The sequence below is a fragment of the Sinocyclocheilus grahami genome, unplaced genomic scaffold (genome assembly GCF_001515645.1).
Source record: "Sinocyclocheilus grahami isolate Dianchi unplaced genomic scaffold, SAMN03320097.WGS_v1.1 scaffold21.1, whole genome shotgun sequence".
Taxonomy (NCBI): Eukaryota; Metazoa; Chordata; class Actinopteri; order Cypriniformes; family Cyprinidae; genus Sinocyclocheilus; species Sinocyclocheilus grahami.
Genome location: NW_015505200.1, coordinates 4,764,640 through 4,781,544, shown reverse-complemented (window position 1 = coordinate 4,781,544; position 16,905 = coordinate 4,764,640). Strand labels below are relative to the sequence as shown.

At 35.6% G+C, this 16,905-nt stretch overlaps 1 protein-coding gene across 2 annotated transcripts; it reads left to right on the top strand.

Moving 5' to 3' along the window:
* The first annotated feature begins 444 nt into the window (after nucleotides 1–444).
* Nucleotides 445–16,041, top strand: LOC107557388 (GTP-binding protein Di-Ras1). Of its 2 annotated transcripts, none has more exons than XM_016240798.1 (2): nucleotides 445–585; nucleotides 12,420–16,041. In XM_016240798.1, the coding sequence occupies exon 2, from the start codon at nucleotides 12,455–12,457 to the stop codon at nucleotides 13,049–13,051; it is 597 nt and encodes a 198-aa protein (XP_016096284.1). In that variant the 5' UTR covers nucleotides 445–585; nucleotides 12,420–12,454; the 3' UTR covers nucleotides 13,052–16,041. The 2 variants fall into 2 exon arrangements, with proteins under 2 accessions (XP_016096284.1, XP_016096289.1); XM_016240803.1 differs by lacking the exon at nucleotides 445–585 and adding an exon at nucleotides 4,485–4,627.
* Nucleotides 16,042–16,905: the final 864 nt, after the last annotated feature.

Below are 16,905 nucleotides of genomic sequence, written 5' to 3'. Positions count from 1 at the left end.
TGTAAAAACTAAATATATTTATTTACATTTACTTTTAAGTGTATTTAAATTAATTTTTAAATGCATTTATTTAAAATAATTTATTTAAACATTTACATTTGATATATTTTTTGTAAATTTTATATTTACATTTTTATATTTGTGTTTTACAATATGAAACACATCTTTCTAACATATTCAAGTTTCAGTGCTTGACATATAAAATAATTTAATATTAATGTGTACTGAATTTTAAGAATAGGCTTCATTATAATTCAGTAAAATGAGAGACTGCACTGTATTGTTAGGTTCTTCTGTTATTTTGTCCACCTCCTGTAGGCAATATGTAAAAACTCTCCCACCTTCTATTTGAAGCAAGTGGAGATTCTGAGGAGGAGGGTGTGTGTGTGTGTGTGTGTTTGTGTGCGTGTGTGCGTGCGTGAGTGAGTGCGATACAGAGAGAGGGAGAGAGAGGACTGCCGTTGAGATTGGACTCTATCACGTCTTCATTATTAGTCTAAAATGCTTTAGTACCTTATTAGCGCAGGCTGCCATTCATCTGTGCTGTCAGTCAAAGATCAGTCACGCGGGATACGTTAAGTTCAGGTAGGTGAGTCGAATCGCACGCCGACATATGAAATCAATTCATTTATTTAGTGCCTTTGGTATATTGTCTTTTTATTTTTTATAGTGCACGCACAGCATAAGCAACCCGGACAAGCGTTACACAGATTTCAGTTAGACTTTGCCTGCTGAATACTTGCAGCATTTTCTGTATTGTGTGGAAATCATGCGTTAGCTGCACTGACCATAACTGTCATAATGGCATTTGCTTTAACAACAAATAGTAACGAAAACGGAAATGTTGAGGATTTAACATGATTCTAAATCAAACGTGGCTGTACCTACATATAGCCGAAAGAAGGCATGTGAATCAGCACCAGTGCTATGGAGAGCCTCTTCTTTATGAATGAAACGGGCTGTGTATGATATAGTGATGCTGAACTCATTTACTCCTCTGTCCAACAACCGGCCCCGTGGTGATATAAAATGTATAAGATACACGCGTGCAAACTGTCTGCAGTCTTAGAGACCGTGGTGATTTCCATTTACACGCGCTAGGGCTTCCACATAGCCAGCTTACATTTTCAGTGTTTGAGAAATGTACGAGTGTGTGCGACAAACAGTAAACCAGTATGCACAGGATCAGTCATCCATTTAATTGGAAATATATGTATATTCATGTCACTTTGCATCATTAAAAAGGCCTTTCATGAAATGATACGAAGATTTTTGATTGTGCAACGTGAACATTGAGAAAGAGGATCCGCGCGCTGCTGACGTCGTCTTGGATGCATTAGTATAATAATATATAATCGTATAGAGCCAATGCATGGTAGTCTTGTTGCGGAAGATGATGCAGGCTGCGCTCATAATGGAATCTATTGCAGCAATTTATATGGAGACTAATTCTAGGTGTGCGTCAGTTTTTAGTATTGCACCAGAGGCAATAATAGAATGCTGGAACAAGCTGAATGAGAAAGGGCAAAGCACTTTTCCAGTAGCCTATGCTTTTATTAGTAACAGAAGTAGTAACAGTAATAATGTTTAAAGCCTTTTAGACGTCCTCACCTCATCTGGCCCATGGTGTATTGGCATTTAAAGGTGCACTTAGTCATTATTTGCTAATCAAAATGTTTTGCGGAGAAATAAATAAGCTGTACATTTAAGAAATGTTATAAAGCTTATGTACAATAATGTGAGATGACAACTTAAGCCATATCTGATTTCTAGAGAAAAAAAAAGGTTTTGTTTCACATGGAGGGGGTCGCCCCCATGTTGGTGGAGGTGGATGCCGCCATGTTGACATCACATGACCAGTCCTATCATGCAATAGAGTGCAACAGTCTTTGTTTTGCAACAAAACTGCTCATACATTGGAACAAATAAGAGATAAACAAAAACTTAGGATGTATCCGAAATATCCCCCTCATTCACTATTCCCTACATTACTCTGCCATGGACACCATCTTCTCGCGAGATGCAAGAATTCATTCGTCGCAACTTTCACTGTGGTTGGGTATTCTTTAACACCGGGGTTCTCAACTCTTCCAGAGTTTAGCTCCAACCTTGATCAAACTTTCGAACAATTATGAAGACCTTGATTAGCTTGTTCAGGTGTGTTTGAGTAGAGCTAAAATGCAAGAAAAATGGAGCTCAAGGGTCAGAGCTGAGAACCCCTGCTTTGGCAGCTAGCCTTTGAGTGTGCATTGGTTGCACACTCACCATTGAGGTGCATTTGATAATGTTGACTACAGATGTCCCCTCAAATAGTTAACTATGTAAAGGCATAGGGTACTGAGTGCACCTTTAAGAGTGTTTTGCTGTATTGAGGGGGGTCAAGTGTTATCCTGGTGTGTTTACTTTATTAGAACTGTTCTTCTCTCTTAGAAATCTATAGTGACAGATTGGTCTCTCTGCTGCTCCTAAAAACTCTGCGAACAGGCAGAGACAGTTTTCTTCTTTTAGTCCAATACCATGAGGCTTTGCTTCTGTGTGCACTCACTGACAGACACAGCATATAATATTAGAAAACTAATGTTACTTAGATGCCACAACCTGCTGTGTGATTTAAACAAGGAAATGAATGGTTGTTTTCAGAGAAATTAGAAATTAGAGGTGAAACAATACACCAATATGGATTGATGCATCAATCAAATGACTAACAATATGATGATGCAACACATAATTATATTAAGATGCACCATTTTGACACTCTCGTGTTAGCCACATCTGCATGTTTTCTGTAAGTTTTCACAACTTTATTTTTGAAAGGTATTTTTTTGTATATATATTTTTTCTGTATAAATGTACTGGAGTACTTATTTTTCTGTCCTAATGAGGAAACTAGACTTGCACATTTTAGAGACTAAAAGAGTTTCTTGACTGCTGTCGTTGCTTATCTCATTGCGCAGCATATAATATTAGAAAACTAATGTTACTTAGATGCCACAACCTGCTGTGTGATTTAAACAAGGAAATTAATGGTTGTTTTCAGAGAAATTAGAAATTAGAGGTGAAACAATACACCAATTGATGCATCAATCAAATGACTAACAATATGATGATGCAACACATAATTATATTAAGATGCACCATTTTGACACTCTCGTGTTAGCCACATCTGCATGTTTTCTGTAAGTTTTCACAACTTTATTTTTGAAAGGTATTTTTTTGTATATATATTTTTTCTGTATAAATGTACTGGAGTACTTATTTTTCTGTCCTAATGAGGAAACTAGACTTGCACATTTTAGAGACTAAAAGAGTTTCTTGACTGCTGTCGTTGCTTATCTCATTGCACATGATTTCATGTGTGACTTATTTTTTTCATTATTTATGTTTTTATATGAATTTAAAAACTAAAGTACACACACACACATACACACACACGCACACACACACACACACACACACACATATATATATATATATATTGTCCTAATTGGGATGCAGGATTTGCAATTTTAAGGGAGTTCAATTAAATATTCATGTTGTATTTTGTTTGCATTTGTGATTTATTTAACTGGTTTTGTAAAAATGGCACATAATATCGATTATATTAATCACAGGTTGTATCACAGCATGTTTTGAGGTATAAGCAAATATTGCATTGCTTGCTGAATGAATCGATGGCTGATCATATCGTGATGAAACGTCTGATTTACACCCCTGTTAGAAATCTGTCTAAATCTGTGTTAAGTAATTTGTTTTTTTTGTTTAAATATATTAAAAGTTTATCTGGAAGATAGCTCAAAGGGTAGAGATCAAGCCATGTGACTGTTTCACACTCATAAAGACTATGAAAAACTTATGATGAATTTAATAGGCATGCTCATTTGAGATTAACTGATTAAGTATATAAACTCATAGACATTTACCACCCACTTAACCTCACCAGTTAAGCCGAGAAAATTCCTGCCTTGAGCTGCATTGTTATTAACAATTAATTCAAGGTATAGCAGTTAATGGAGAAAAGGGACTAAGCAACCGGACTAGCCGAAGGCCAAATGCATGTTCAAGTTCTCGTTCAGCAAACCCCAAGTCATTTGCAAACGATAGTAAATCAATCAAGTTTATTTGTGGAGGACAATCCATAGATTTGATTTAGCTCCATACACCCTAAGGCTTTGTAATAGGTGAGCATATGTTTAAATGTAAGTCTCAGTATTAAGGTTTTAAGATGCACGTTGTCTGCCAGTGCGTGTGCCAGTATAAGGGATGAAGCAGAAGGCCTCTCAAAAACACATTCTGTCATCTCAGGATAAACTGCAGTTTACAGTAGTCATTATCTAGTTCAAAGATCTCACATGTCTAATATATCAGACCTTCATGCACGCTGTTCCTGGGATGCGGCCTTGTATCACAGGAGCTTTGCTTTGTGGCGTGGATGCATGCTGGGAGTTTTAAATCCTTTGAACTGGGTCACTGGAAGCACATCCAGCAGGCAGACGATGTAAAGCACAATGATTAGCCTCTAAGCCCTGTCCACAGAGGAGCAATCTGTTTGACGGACTGATCGACAAGAGCAAGGGAGATGTTTCTTGCAATGCTGGCAGGGACACAGTAAAACTGCTGGACACTTATGGTAAGGTAAAATGCAACAGAGTGATTAGCCAGTCAGCTGAAGCTGTCATGTATTGTCATTTGTTGTAAATTCATGAGGTTAGAGAGACACATTTTGGTGTCAGGTATGCTTTTTTGTGAAGAACTTTTTTATTAATATTAAAATCCTTTTTTTTATTTTTATGTAGGATGTATTTAAAGGTATAGTTCACCCAAAAACGGAAAATTTGGAAACTGTTCACTCGCCCTCATGGCGTTCCTGTATGACTTTCTTCTGTGTAATACAAGATGTAATACAAGTAATACAAGATATTTTAAAGATTGTTTTTGTCCATACAATGAACGTTAAGTCCAATGTTATTTTATACTTTGACTTTAATTGTATGAACAAAAACAGTAGATTTTTTTTATGACAGAATTTCATTTTTAACTGCACTATTCCTTTAGGTAGACTTTGGACTCTAACATGAACAAGTGTTCATTAAATATGCTCTATAGGGTTAATTTTGCTGTAAGTATATGCATAAATTATGATTTTTGACATATTTGGAAATGTATTGTATTGAAAATTCCCACAATTAATTAATAGAATCTGTTTAGGCCCAACTGACTGCTGTGAAGGCGAGTGTTAGATTTAGTCAAGCCAGTATTTATTTACAACTTTGTTTTAGATCTAGACATTTTCTCATGCCCTTGCACAGCTGAATGAGTGAGTCTGGGCTAATCCAGCAACATTTGGTGCAGAGAGATGACAGATGGTAAACAGGGTATTTTTAGGCTGTAGCCCTGCTCCCCCTATGAGTCCAAATTTTTAGCTTCTATACTGTAAACACTGTATGATACAAAAGCACACATCTGTGGCATTAAGACCCAGCAGTGATTTAGTTACAATAATAACTGTGTTGGGCATTTTGCGTTTAAATTAAAAATTGAAATGGATAGATCACCTACAAATGTACATTTTGTCATTATTTATTCACCCTTATGTCATTCCAAACCTGTATGACTTTATTTTTTCTGTGGAACACAGAGGAAGACATCTTAAAAGAAATAGAAAGCCATACAGGTTTGTATGGAAGCCTGTTTTTGCCACAGAATAAAAAAAAAAAAAAGGTAATTACAATTGCAACTTTATTCTCACAATTCTAACTTTTTCTCGCAATTGCAAATTTATAATTCAGATTTTTTTTCTTAGAATTGTGAGTTTATATCTCACAAATCTAAGTTCATATCTCACAATTCTATCTTGGAATTCTGAGTTTATATTTTGCAATTCTGAGTTTTTTCTCAGAAAAAGTTAGAATTGTGAGAGAAAATACTAAGTAGTATTAAACCTTGATGCATAAAATCCTGTACGATTTGTTTATAAATTCTGAAAAGGTGTGCAATTATGGATAAAACACATTTACCTTTCACAATTACCTTTTTTTAAATTTATATATAAAAAAAAGTTTTTTGAGATGTAAATTCAGAAGTCATAGAATACAAGTCAGGACAAGACAATAACATGGTGACAATTTAAATTTTTGGGTGAACTATCCCTTTTAATTCCTTATATATATATATTTTTTTTTTCTAGAATACATTTTTTTTCATTATTGCAATGCATCTGGATATTATATCTGAACAGCAACCAAAAGAAACACTTATATTTATATGCATGCTCATTGATCTGTTTTCCCCCTTTTTGTTTGACGTGGTTATTGTTTAGAAATATCAGTTTTGATCACAGTTACAAAAACCCTATCTGCTTTATCTTTTTTTTGTGGTGCAAATAAAAGCTATGACATATACTAAGTTTAAGTTTCTCGTTTATTGTCTCCCTTAGGAGAAATTTGTCGCAACCGGGAGAGCAGACATACAAAAAAAATTAAAAAATTACACCATTCCAAAACATATATAATTCCTACACAATCCTAATAATACACCATCATTACATGTTACCCATCACATTACCCTCACCCACACAACAATTTCAATCACTTATTCAATAATTTGACAGATAATGGAATTAGAGAAAATTTGTATCTTTTCAGTTTACAGATTGGAACCCTATATCTCCTGCCCGAGGGCATTAGCTCATACCCCTTATGGAGAATATGGCTTGGGTCACCAATAATTTTAAGACTCTGCTTCCTAACAGACCTCTCAAAAAGTCATGACTAAGTCTAAGCAAGACTAAGTCATGCTTTTAATGGCACCAGGGCTATTTTTCCATTTCCGTACCCCTCTCTCTTCCTATTTATCCCATTCTCCCTTTCTCTTTCAGTCTGTGCATGCAGTAACCAACAGCCTGTTCTGGTTTGATTTCCCAGAACACTGACACTGACATTGGTCTCAGACTCAGTGTGCACACAGCCTGTGAACACTAATGTGCCCATAACTCTCCATCTCCTGTCAGTGCCTGTAGTATGCAGTAAAGCGAGGCATATCTGATTTCCACAGAATAAGAGTAATTTCTGAACTGAAAATCTTTTTTTCTTCAATGGAACATTGGTATCCATGGGGATATGACAATGGAACTGCCATTTATGGCAGAGTGAAAGCCTGGTTTGACTGATAAAGAGAGAGCAGCTCTTTAGACAGTATATTTTGCTGCAAAGCTTCTCACTTAGATTAGAGCAGACTCAGGCTAATGGACTCGGCCTGATGAGCGTCCTGTGGAATCCAATGCAGTGATTCACTTTAAAGGGTTGTTCTCACAGGTCAAAAATAGCTAGGTGCATCTATCTATCGTTCTATTGCTGTCTGTCTGTCTGTCTGGCTGTCTGGCTGTCTGTCTGACTATCTGTCTATCTATCTATCTACACTGAAACAATAGTGTGGAAACAAAATTGTTACTCAGTAAATTTCACAATTATGAGGAATCGGCAAGTAGAACAATGAATTAAATGTGAAAATTTTGAAACAGAAAAAACTAAATCTATCTATCTACAGTATGAATTTATTTTAGTTTTCTCAGTCACTTTGGCCCGTTTTCTGAAACACTCTTAAGATTCTCTAAACTGTAGGTGCAATTTTTACTTGTAACTGTTTTATGGGATGTCACAATTCTGCTGCATGTCTGCTAAATGTAGTAACCCTCTCAAAATATTGAATAATTGCTTCAAAAGCTAGTTTTTGTGTCACACTGACATTTTTAGATACAGACTTCTACTAGGAAAATGTTTACAGGAAAACGGTCAGTGGTTGGTTGGAAAGATTGTAATTCCTATTTAAAAAAAAGTATTTTCAGTTTGTTTTAATTCTACATCTTTACATTTTTATTCTTTACAAACTGCAATTCTGAATCCTGCTTGATACTCCGTTACAATTGAATTCAAATTCAGCAATTCGCACCCTGGTTCACAACCTTTTTCTACTATAATGTGACATTTAGAAGGAAAAGTATGTGATTTGAAATCTGATAATACTACTACTACTAATAATAATAAATTCATAAATAATTGAATGACATCAGTTTTCGATCTAGAAAGTGTAGCTTCTAGCAACAGGGGGAAAACTTGACCGCTTGCCCAGACCAAATGTAGGTTTATTAAAATAGCTCCTAAATAACTCTTTAGCTATTAGTAAACATTATCCAGCGAGGCCTATGTGAAATCAGCAGAAAAGGAATGTTGTTCAAAACAACAGCAAATTATTACATATTGATTTAAGACTACGAAGAACTTTTAATTTCTTTGGACTGACAAGCACCAATGATTCACTCACAATAAGCCCAGAAAGCAAATAGGGTAATTTGTCTATATACTGTTGTTTCTGTCTTCAGTATGCATGGCCCTGGAGTGTGTGGTTTGCAAAGAGAACCACCAGCATACTAAGCCTGCACTTCCATTTACTGTGATTGTTTAAGAGTATGTGGCACGGCGCCCGTGTGCTATTCAGCAAACATTACCTTTCGAATCCTAATGTCTGAGTGATATATTCCATATTCACTTCGGTAAAAGCAAGGTCATTCCCAAATCTGGCAGTATCAGCACATTGCTGTGAGAGAGCTTGGAAGAACCTTGAATAAGGGACATGCATTATAATCTCTCCTCGTGCCAAACTTAATCTGTATTAGAGTTTGGCTGGAGTACCAAGACGCTGTAACAGCATTAATAAGCTCAGCAGCTCTCCTGCCCTTCCGTGAGGGACTTATATAATAGATAGCCCAGCACTCCAAGGAAGATTGACATCAATCATACCACAGAAACAAGTGTGACACCTAAGAGGGGCGAGAGGGGGGCACCAGCCTGTCAGAGGCCTGAAATCCCCAGAAACTAGCATTGATCAAAGGCTCAGTGTCCTCTGCTCATTGATTTGACAGCACGCAGAGTGTGAGAGAACGGGGGAGAGGCACCGGGGCTTCTCTCAAATGAGAGCTTGACTGCTGTCGGGATTGCTGCACCCTGCCAAGCATGTCGCTGTACTTTAAGCCCTGAGTGCAAATAGCCTGGTGTCATAATGCTGGATGAAAATCATTTTTGGTGGGAAGCCAGCTTTGAGAGACATTGTTGGTTTCACAAAGACTTTCCCCCCAATAATTTTGACACTAATTTCAGAACCTTGATATCAAATTCAGAACCTTGACACAAAACTTGTTTTTGACAAACTTGTAACAGGCTGGCCAACTTTCAAAACACTGTATTGTGCATTCATATCTTTCAAGAAACATTGCACTTGCAGAATGCTTAGTTCAAATAACTTGTGAATTATCGTATGAACATTTAGATGAACCATACACAAGATATTGATAGTTTAGTTTCACTGTGTAGTTGTTTCACTGTGTTGTCCAAAAGTGTTTGTGCAATGGAAAGATTCGATTGATGTTAAAGGAATAGTTCATGCAAAAATTTGCTGAAAATTTACTGACGTTTTAGGCAATCCAAGATGTAAATGAGTTTGTTTCTGCATTGGAACAGATTTTGTTGTTATGAACTTGTTTTTGACAAACTTGTAACAGGCTGGCCAACTTTCAAAACACTGTATTGTGCATTCATATCTTTCAAGAAACATTGCACTTGCAGAATGCTTAGTTCAAATAACTTGTGAATTATCGTATGAACATTTAGATGAACCATACACAAGATATTGATAGTTTAGTTTCACTGTGTAGTTGTTTCACTGTGTTGTCCAAAAGTGTTTGTGCAATGGAAAGATTCGATTGATGTTAAAGGAATAGTTCATGCAAAAATTTGCTGAAAATTTACTGACGTTTTAGGCAATCCAAGATGTAAATGAGTTTGTTTCTGCATTGGAACAGATTTTGAGAAATTTAGAATTACATCACTTGCTCACCAATGGATCCCCTGCAGTGAACTTGTACCATCAGAATGAGAGTTCAAACGGCTGATAAAAGCATCACAATAATCCACAAGTAATACACAGGATTCTAGTCCATCAATTAACATCTTGTGAAGTGAATAGTTGTGTGTTTGTAATAAAATTTATGTCCTCTATCCAAAATACTGCAGTCAGGAGAGAAATATGCACAGATCAAGACCTGTTTACAAGTGACAACAATTTAAAATAATTTTAATATGTTGGGGGACTCTCATTTTGATGGCACCCATTCACTGCAGAGAATCCATTGGTGTGCAAGTGATGTAATGCTAAATTCTCCAAATGAAAGTGAATACATTTTCAGTGAATTTTCGTTTTTTTGGGTGAAATATTAATTTAAATGTTCTTTGTGGAAACCATAGATGCCAATTTAAGAGCATTTCTTTTTTATAAGATTGCATGTACATCACTGTAAAAAGACTAGTAGAGAGAATACAGACACTGTGAATCACTGAGCAAATGGCAAAATTAACAGTAATGATGAAATAATCAAATCACAACAGGTTTCTTGGAACAAAAAAAAAAAACTTCAACTGCAGCGTTCCTGTAAAAAGCTGTTTTTTTAATCAGCTCAAGATTTCTGAGACATATAATGGCTGTCATGTCTGCCACATACTAATATAGTTTCATATGAATAGTATATGTGATGCACATACCAGGTTAATCTGTTCTTTTTTATGGAAGTTCAGCAGAAACTTTGATAGAACTGTGGTAGTTTCATTGCAGGTGTCTCTCAGTATCCCTCGTCTGCTGTGCTGTGTGAAATTGAGGTATTGATTACTGAGGTTGAAATCAGCGGAAAGCCTGGAAATTGTGTTCTTGCTTGCTTCTGCATAATCTATACACAATTTGATGTGTGTTCTGCGTTTGTGGTACTCTGACACTGATGGATATAGTCTGTGTCTTAGCTAAATTATTCATGAGAACATTAAATTGCACAAATAAATGCTTATTTAAAAAAAAAATCTAAAACCTTTTACTCTTAGACAGATACATAGTGCTTCAGTCGGAATGCTAGGGTGCTCAGGAACAGAAAACAGTTTAGAGTTATTGTTTTGGCTCTGAAGCAATAAATAATGCACTGCTATAAACTGCAGCAAAAGCAAGAGAGTGTCTGAGGGCAAAGCACAGATACATTATGATGAGTTGCATTGTGATTTCATAATAGCATGATGGATGACAAGGCGTATGTCTTTCTTCAGAAAAGCCACTTGAGTCCTGTCTAGAGGCAAAGCATCTCTAAACTTGTTTGTGTTTCATACCTGTAATTTTGAATGAGATAAATATCCAGTAAATACATTATGATCATGTTAAATATTTAAAGCATAATGGATTTAAATAGGACGTGTAATGACGTGTTTCCAGTCACTAGACATTTTTCTGTATACAGTACACTATGTGACATGACACAATCACACCCAATCAGAATAAATGTGATGTTTAATTTACACATTTGTGTTTTTGTTTTTTTTTGGAGGATGTGAGGTTTTATAGGGCGTGGCTACTCATTGTGAGAAATAGAACCAAGCATTCAACAACATGTTTGGAGACTGATGAAAAATATTGCTTGTCATTCCTGTGTGTCATGCTTAACAATGTACTTTAGCATTTTACAATGTGATTTTAGGGGTCACAAGTGAGTGCTAGAGGATTTGCCGGGGAAAAAATATTTTCATTATTTTATATTAATTTTCAAAATTAACCTATTCACTTAAAATATGAATAAATATGATTATTAATTTTTTTTTACACATTGGTCATAAATCATGAGATTAATTACAGTTACAGTATTTTATTCTATTTTATTTATAGTTTTAGTAATTTCAAACTAAGAAATAATAAAACAAATAAGCATGTAGTTTTGTGGAAAAAAGAAAACCCTTGTCTCCTTTACTAGCTAAAGGGGAAAACGGTTGTGAATATTTTAAACACATTTTTAAAATATCTATTTATTTAAAAAAAGCAAGTGCAAATAAAAAAAAGTTTTACTGAAGAAATATTTTTTTAAATAACTAAAGTATATTTTGAATAAAAATTTTAAATATTTTGTTCAGATACTATTTAAAAATTTTGATTTGACAATATAATACAGTACAAGGTTTTTGTCAAATATGTTACATTTATATTTTGTATTAATATGAATCAAATGAAATCATCTTAATATAAATGTGTGAAAATATATAGTCTTTAGATTTTAGGAAGTGGGTCCTTATACACTGTAAAAAATTATTTTGCGAAGTTGTAACAAAGATTGGAATGCATTTTGAATTTCAGTTTTTCTACTTCAAAGTTTCAAGTTCAATTCAATTGCTTGCCATTAATTTGTAACTGTTTGTGAAGTTTGCTAGAAATTTCTGAGTGAAAACTAAATCTACACCAACATTTTTTGGGGGGTATATTTTGTGGTACTTGGAATCAAAAAGTTTGAAAGATCCTGTTATTTGCTAAACAATACACATTCGTCTAAATGTTTCTTTTACCTCTATTAGGTCTAGAAAGCGAGTGGCGCAATTGAAGGCCCAAAATGCCAGAGCAGAGCAACGACTACCGTGTGGTGGTGTTTGGAGCAGGGGGTGTGGGGAAGAGCTCACTGGTGCTCCGCTTTGTGAAAGGCACTTTCCGGGACACCTACATCCCGACGGTGGAGGACACGTACCGGCAGGTGATCAGCTGCGACAAGAGCGTCTGCACCCTGCAGATCACAGACACAACGGGCAGCCACCAGTTTCCTGCCATGCAGCGTCTGTCCATCTCCAAGGGTCACGCATTCATCCTGGTCTACTCCATCACTAGTAAGCAATCCCTGGAAGAATTAAAGCCCATATACCAGCAGATTCTCTCTATTAAAGGCAACATAGAGAACATCCCCATCATGCTTGTGGGAAACAAGAGCGATGAGACTCAACGGGAAGTGAAGACCGAAGATGGAGAGGCCCAGTCCAAGATCTGGAAGTGTGCTTTCATGGAGACCTCAGCTAAGACTAACCACAATGTCACCGAGCTTTTCCAGGAGCTTCTCAATTTGGAGAAGAAGAGGAACATGAGTCTGAACATCGATGGCAAGCGTTCTGGGAAGCAAAGCAGGGCTGACAAGCTGAAGGGGAAATGCAGCATCATGTAGAGTGCTTGTTAGAGGCTGAACTGGCGCATGGGGAGATAAAGCGAAGATATAGAGTCATAAAATAACAAAGGAAAGGAACTGAGGAGAGAAAAATGAATGAAGATGGTGTTATTTGCCATTTCATGCTTATTTCCGATAACAAGGATTTTACTCTGACATCTCAAATTTTATCCTTCTCCATCAGTCTTTGGCCTTAACAAGCACTGGCCTGTTCATATTGCCTTGTCTGTTTCTATTACAGAGCATCAGACAGCAATCGATTGCTAAACAGCCCTTTTTGAATTTTTATTAAATAATTGCTCCTGCATAGCTAAAGCAGAGTCAGGCTTTAAATCGGCCATGAGATGTTATCTAAACATAAGACTTTGCATAATGACAACTAAAATTTTGTTTTGTATATTTATTCAAACGTTCCTGTCCGGTTGAGGAAGTAGTGTCAGTATGAGATTATATGACAATATAGTCAAACCACCCTTTAATACTTTATTACAGGTTGTGTAAAATCCACTTTTATTTGTTATCCTCATAACATTTTGATGATTACTTTTGCATGTCCTTAGTTATCTTAAATAATGCCAACCAATATTTACAACAATCATTTTGTTAAACATTAGCAACATACCATAGAAAATGATGATGCTTTTTAAAATGATTACCTGCCGTTACATCAAGGCAGATCTGAAAGCATATAGACACTTCATATTTCATGCAGATGCACACATGCTTATGTAAAACAGCAAGCACTCATCATCATCATCATAATCTCTGGTATTCAGCTTTTTTCAAAATTGAGACACTTCTAATTTGGAGTGAGCCAGAATCTTAATCTTCTTTTTTATGTTTTTCAAGATAAACTGCTCATATTTTCAGTAAGTATAACTGAGACAATAACAAATGTAACCCTCTTAAAGTCAATCAGGAAATGCATTTGCAGGAGGTGCATTTTGGCAGCAAAACTAAATTGAGGCTTTCCTAACACAGCCAAAGTCTTCTCACCCTATTTATCAGAGACTAATGTGAACATTGATGAATAGATATAATACGGCCAAATGAAGTTATAAGAATTACATCTTTTATGATTAAGAAACCAAACATTTTATGTTCAAACATTTCAAATGTTTTTCTAGAATTAACCATTTTTACTTGCGTCACAGTATCAGACATTACAGAAATTTTTGGGTTGAAACAAATTCAGTTTTTGTGCTCTTAATGGCCCTTAGGAAAGCCACCAACCTGTTTCAGTTTTGGTAAGAGAATGCAATCACACTGCAAATCAGCCTTTGACAAAAGAAATCTCTTGTTTCAAAGGGCCTTGATTGTATAGCATTATATGTTTATTTAACCAGCTGATTGCCTTTGTACATTGATGTGAGAAAGAGCCCCTTTAATATGTTTTCAGGTTGTGCATTACAGATCTGAGTTGATGCAGACAACATTATTTACCCATGTTGTGCTGGTTTGCTTACTTTACTATGTAAAAAGCTAGTTTTTGAACAGGGTACATCAGAAATGAGTAGAAACAGAAAGCTTTAAACAACAGAAAACTAATACAAAATAGCAATTTTACTGATAAGACAGAATTCATATGGTTTATTTTATACATATTATTATAATAATCCAGTATAAGAAAGCAACTTATTAAAAATAACTATATCGAACATTCAAATATGAATGATAACATTTCACCTGAGTAAAACCATACATTTCATTTTGGCGCAGGTAGAAAAATAGGTTTATAAATATGTAATAGAGTATTATATCCCACCCCCGTATACAGTAGCTCTAATATATACTAATGATATACTGTGACAAGCATTGCAATAGAGCAGAAAACAATAACATCAGTCATATGTAGTTTCCAGTTTACTGTCAGTAAATATTATGACTCAGCCTGTTGCCTGTGATTGATGTGTATGATTAATATTTTAATATTAGTTCCCTGGATGCCCCACCAACACATTCATCCCCCTAAAATGGTGCTATAATTTACCACCTCTCTACTGGTGACAGTAGTTCTGCTCTGCATGGTTTATGTAAAATACCCTCTTTTATCACTCTGCAGTGTTGCTGATTTACGGCTTTGTAATTTTCTAAATTCAGAACAACGCCTCATCCATCTATCGTAAAGTTTAGACTGTATTCGGATCCATTATACCTGAATCTATGTGTCCAACCTCTATAAAGCCCACTCAGCTGGTGTATGAGTCACACTGCTGATACCATCAGAGGCACTGCAAGCTGCACGAGAGGAAACCTGCAGAGCATCTTGCATTTTACATGCATGGGAAGTCTGCACTCTCTGAAGAGTGTCATCTACCCGTGATCCTTTTGGTTGGCTTGACAACATGGACTTGCCTCCGCAATGCCAACCAGTTCTGTGTATCAAAGCATTTTTTGAACCCATATGCATTTTATCATGCACATTTTATTGTAAATATTTGTAAATTGTATGTAAAGAATATGACACTGTAAAGAAATAATCACTGACTCTCGTCGGATGAACCGACAGGTCATCCCAACAGACATGGACACAATTCCTTCTGTCACTGTTCATGTGTTTGGTTGGAATCCCAGGGGACTTTGTTTGTACATCTGGATTACCTTCATGCATTTTTCAGTTGGTATCTTAAATCTGGTTTACACAGTGAGCACTTTAAATGCCTAAGGGTAATGGAATGTGCTATGAAACATATGTAAATGATGACCTCCATTTCATAATTCAAAATACGCATGGTCCCACGTGATGTTTAGCCAGCATGAGGGCAAGCAACAAAACTATGAAGTGACTTTTCAACTCCTTTCCATTTTCTTTTATTTTTTTTTTTGGTACAATATTTTGCAAGTTTTTTTTAATTATAGCTATTAGCTACTACTATGTATGATATGCCCTTTAGCAATAGTCTTCCTAAGACATGGTATGCTGTGCTCACGCATCCCAAATGAAGGTAAATACGGCGTACATATACTAACATATATGTATAGATATATATACCTGCAAATATTCTCTAATAAATCTGCAAATTGATTTTCATAATAAAAACAATTAAAGCAAAATCTCAATAAGCTATCTGTTTTCACCTCCCCTCAAAACAGCTGGATGTAATCCTATGTACTAAACCATGGCAACATCATGAGGAACACCACACTTTCAGCTGACCCAGGTGTGGATGCTCCAATACACAAATGATGAAATTTACAAAGCAGTAAGGCATAAAAGCACATTCAGTAAACTGCCTCACACAGGCAAGGGTTTTATGGGACAAAACAGACTGAATAGTCAATGTAAAGCTAAGGAATCCAAAATGTATAGACAGATTTTATTTTTTCTCAACTGACAATTTTCATTTTATATAGGCTCAAAATATCCAGTGCTTACAATGATATATAAGAGAAATACATGAGAAACAAATAATGATTATATGAGAAAAACAATGCATATAATTAATAATAACAGCACACACATACTGTATATATAATGATTAGAAATTATAATTATATATTTTACACGCACACACACACACACACACACACACACACACACACACACAGCCTGGATGGAAGACGGACACATTATTTGTTTTATCCAGCTGTATTTACTCAGTGCAACTTATACCATCCAAGTGAAAGATATAACACCAACATGTCAGAATTTAAAAAAAAATCAAAAACCAGAATCACTAAGTTGGAAAAAGGATCACCCCCTTGTGTCAGTATTTTGTTGAACCACCTTTTTCTTTAATTACATGCAGCCTTTAGTCTGTTGGGATTTGTCTCTACTAAGGCTTCAGGCTGCAAAGCAACAAAATGTGATTATTTTAAAGAGGGTTTATTCTTTTCTACCCACTGTGTGTATA

Bases quoted from the DNA above. Each gene is read 5' to 3' on its own strand.
- LOC107557388 (XM_016240798.1), top strand. From the start codon at position 12,455: ATGCCAGAGCAGAGCAACGACTACCGTGTGGTGGTGTTTGGAGCAGGG.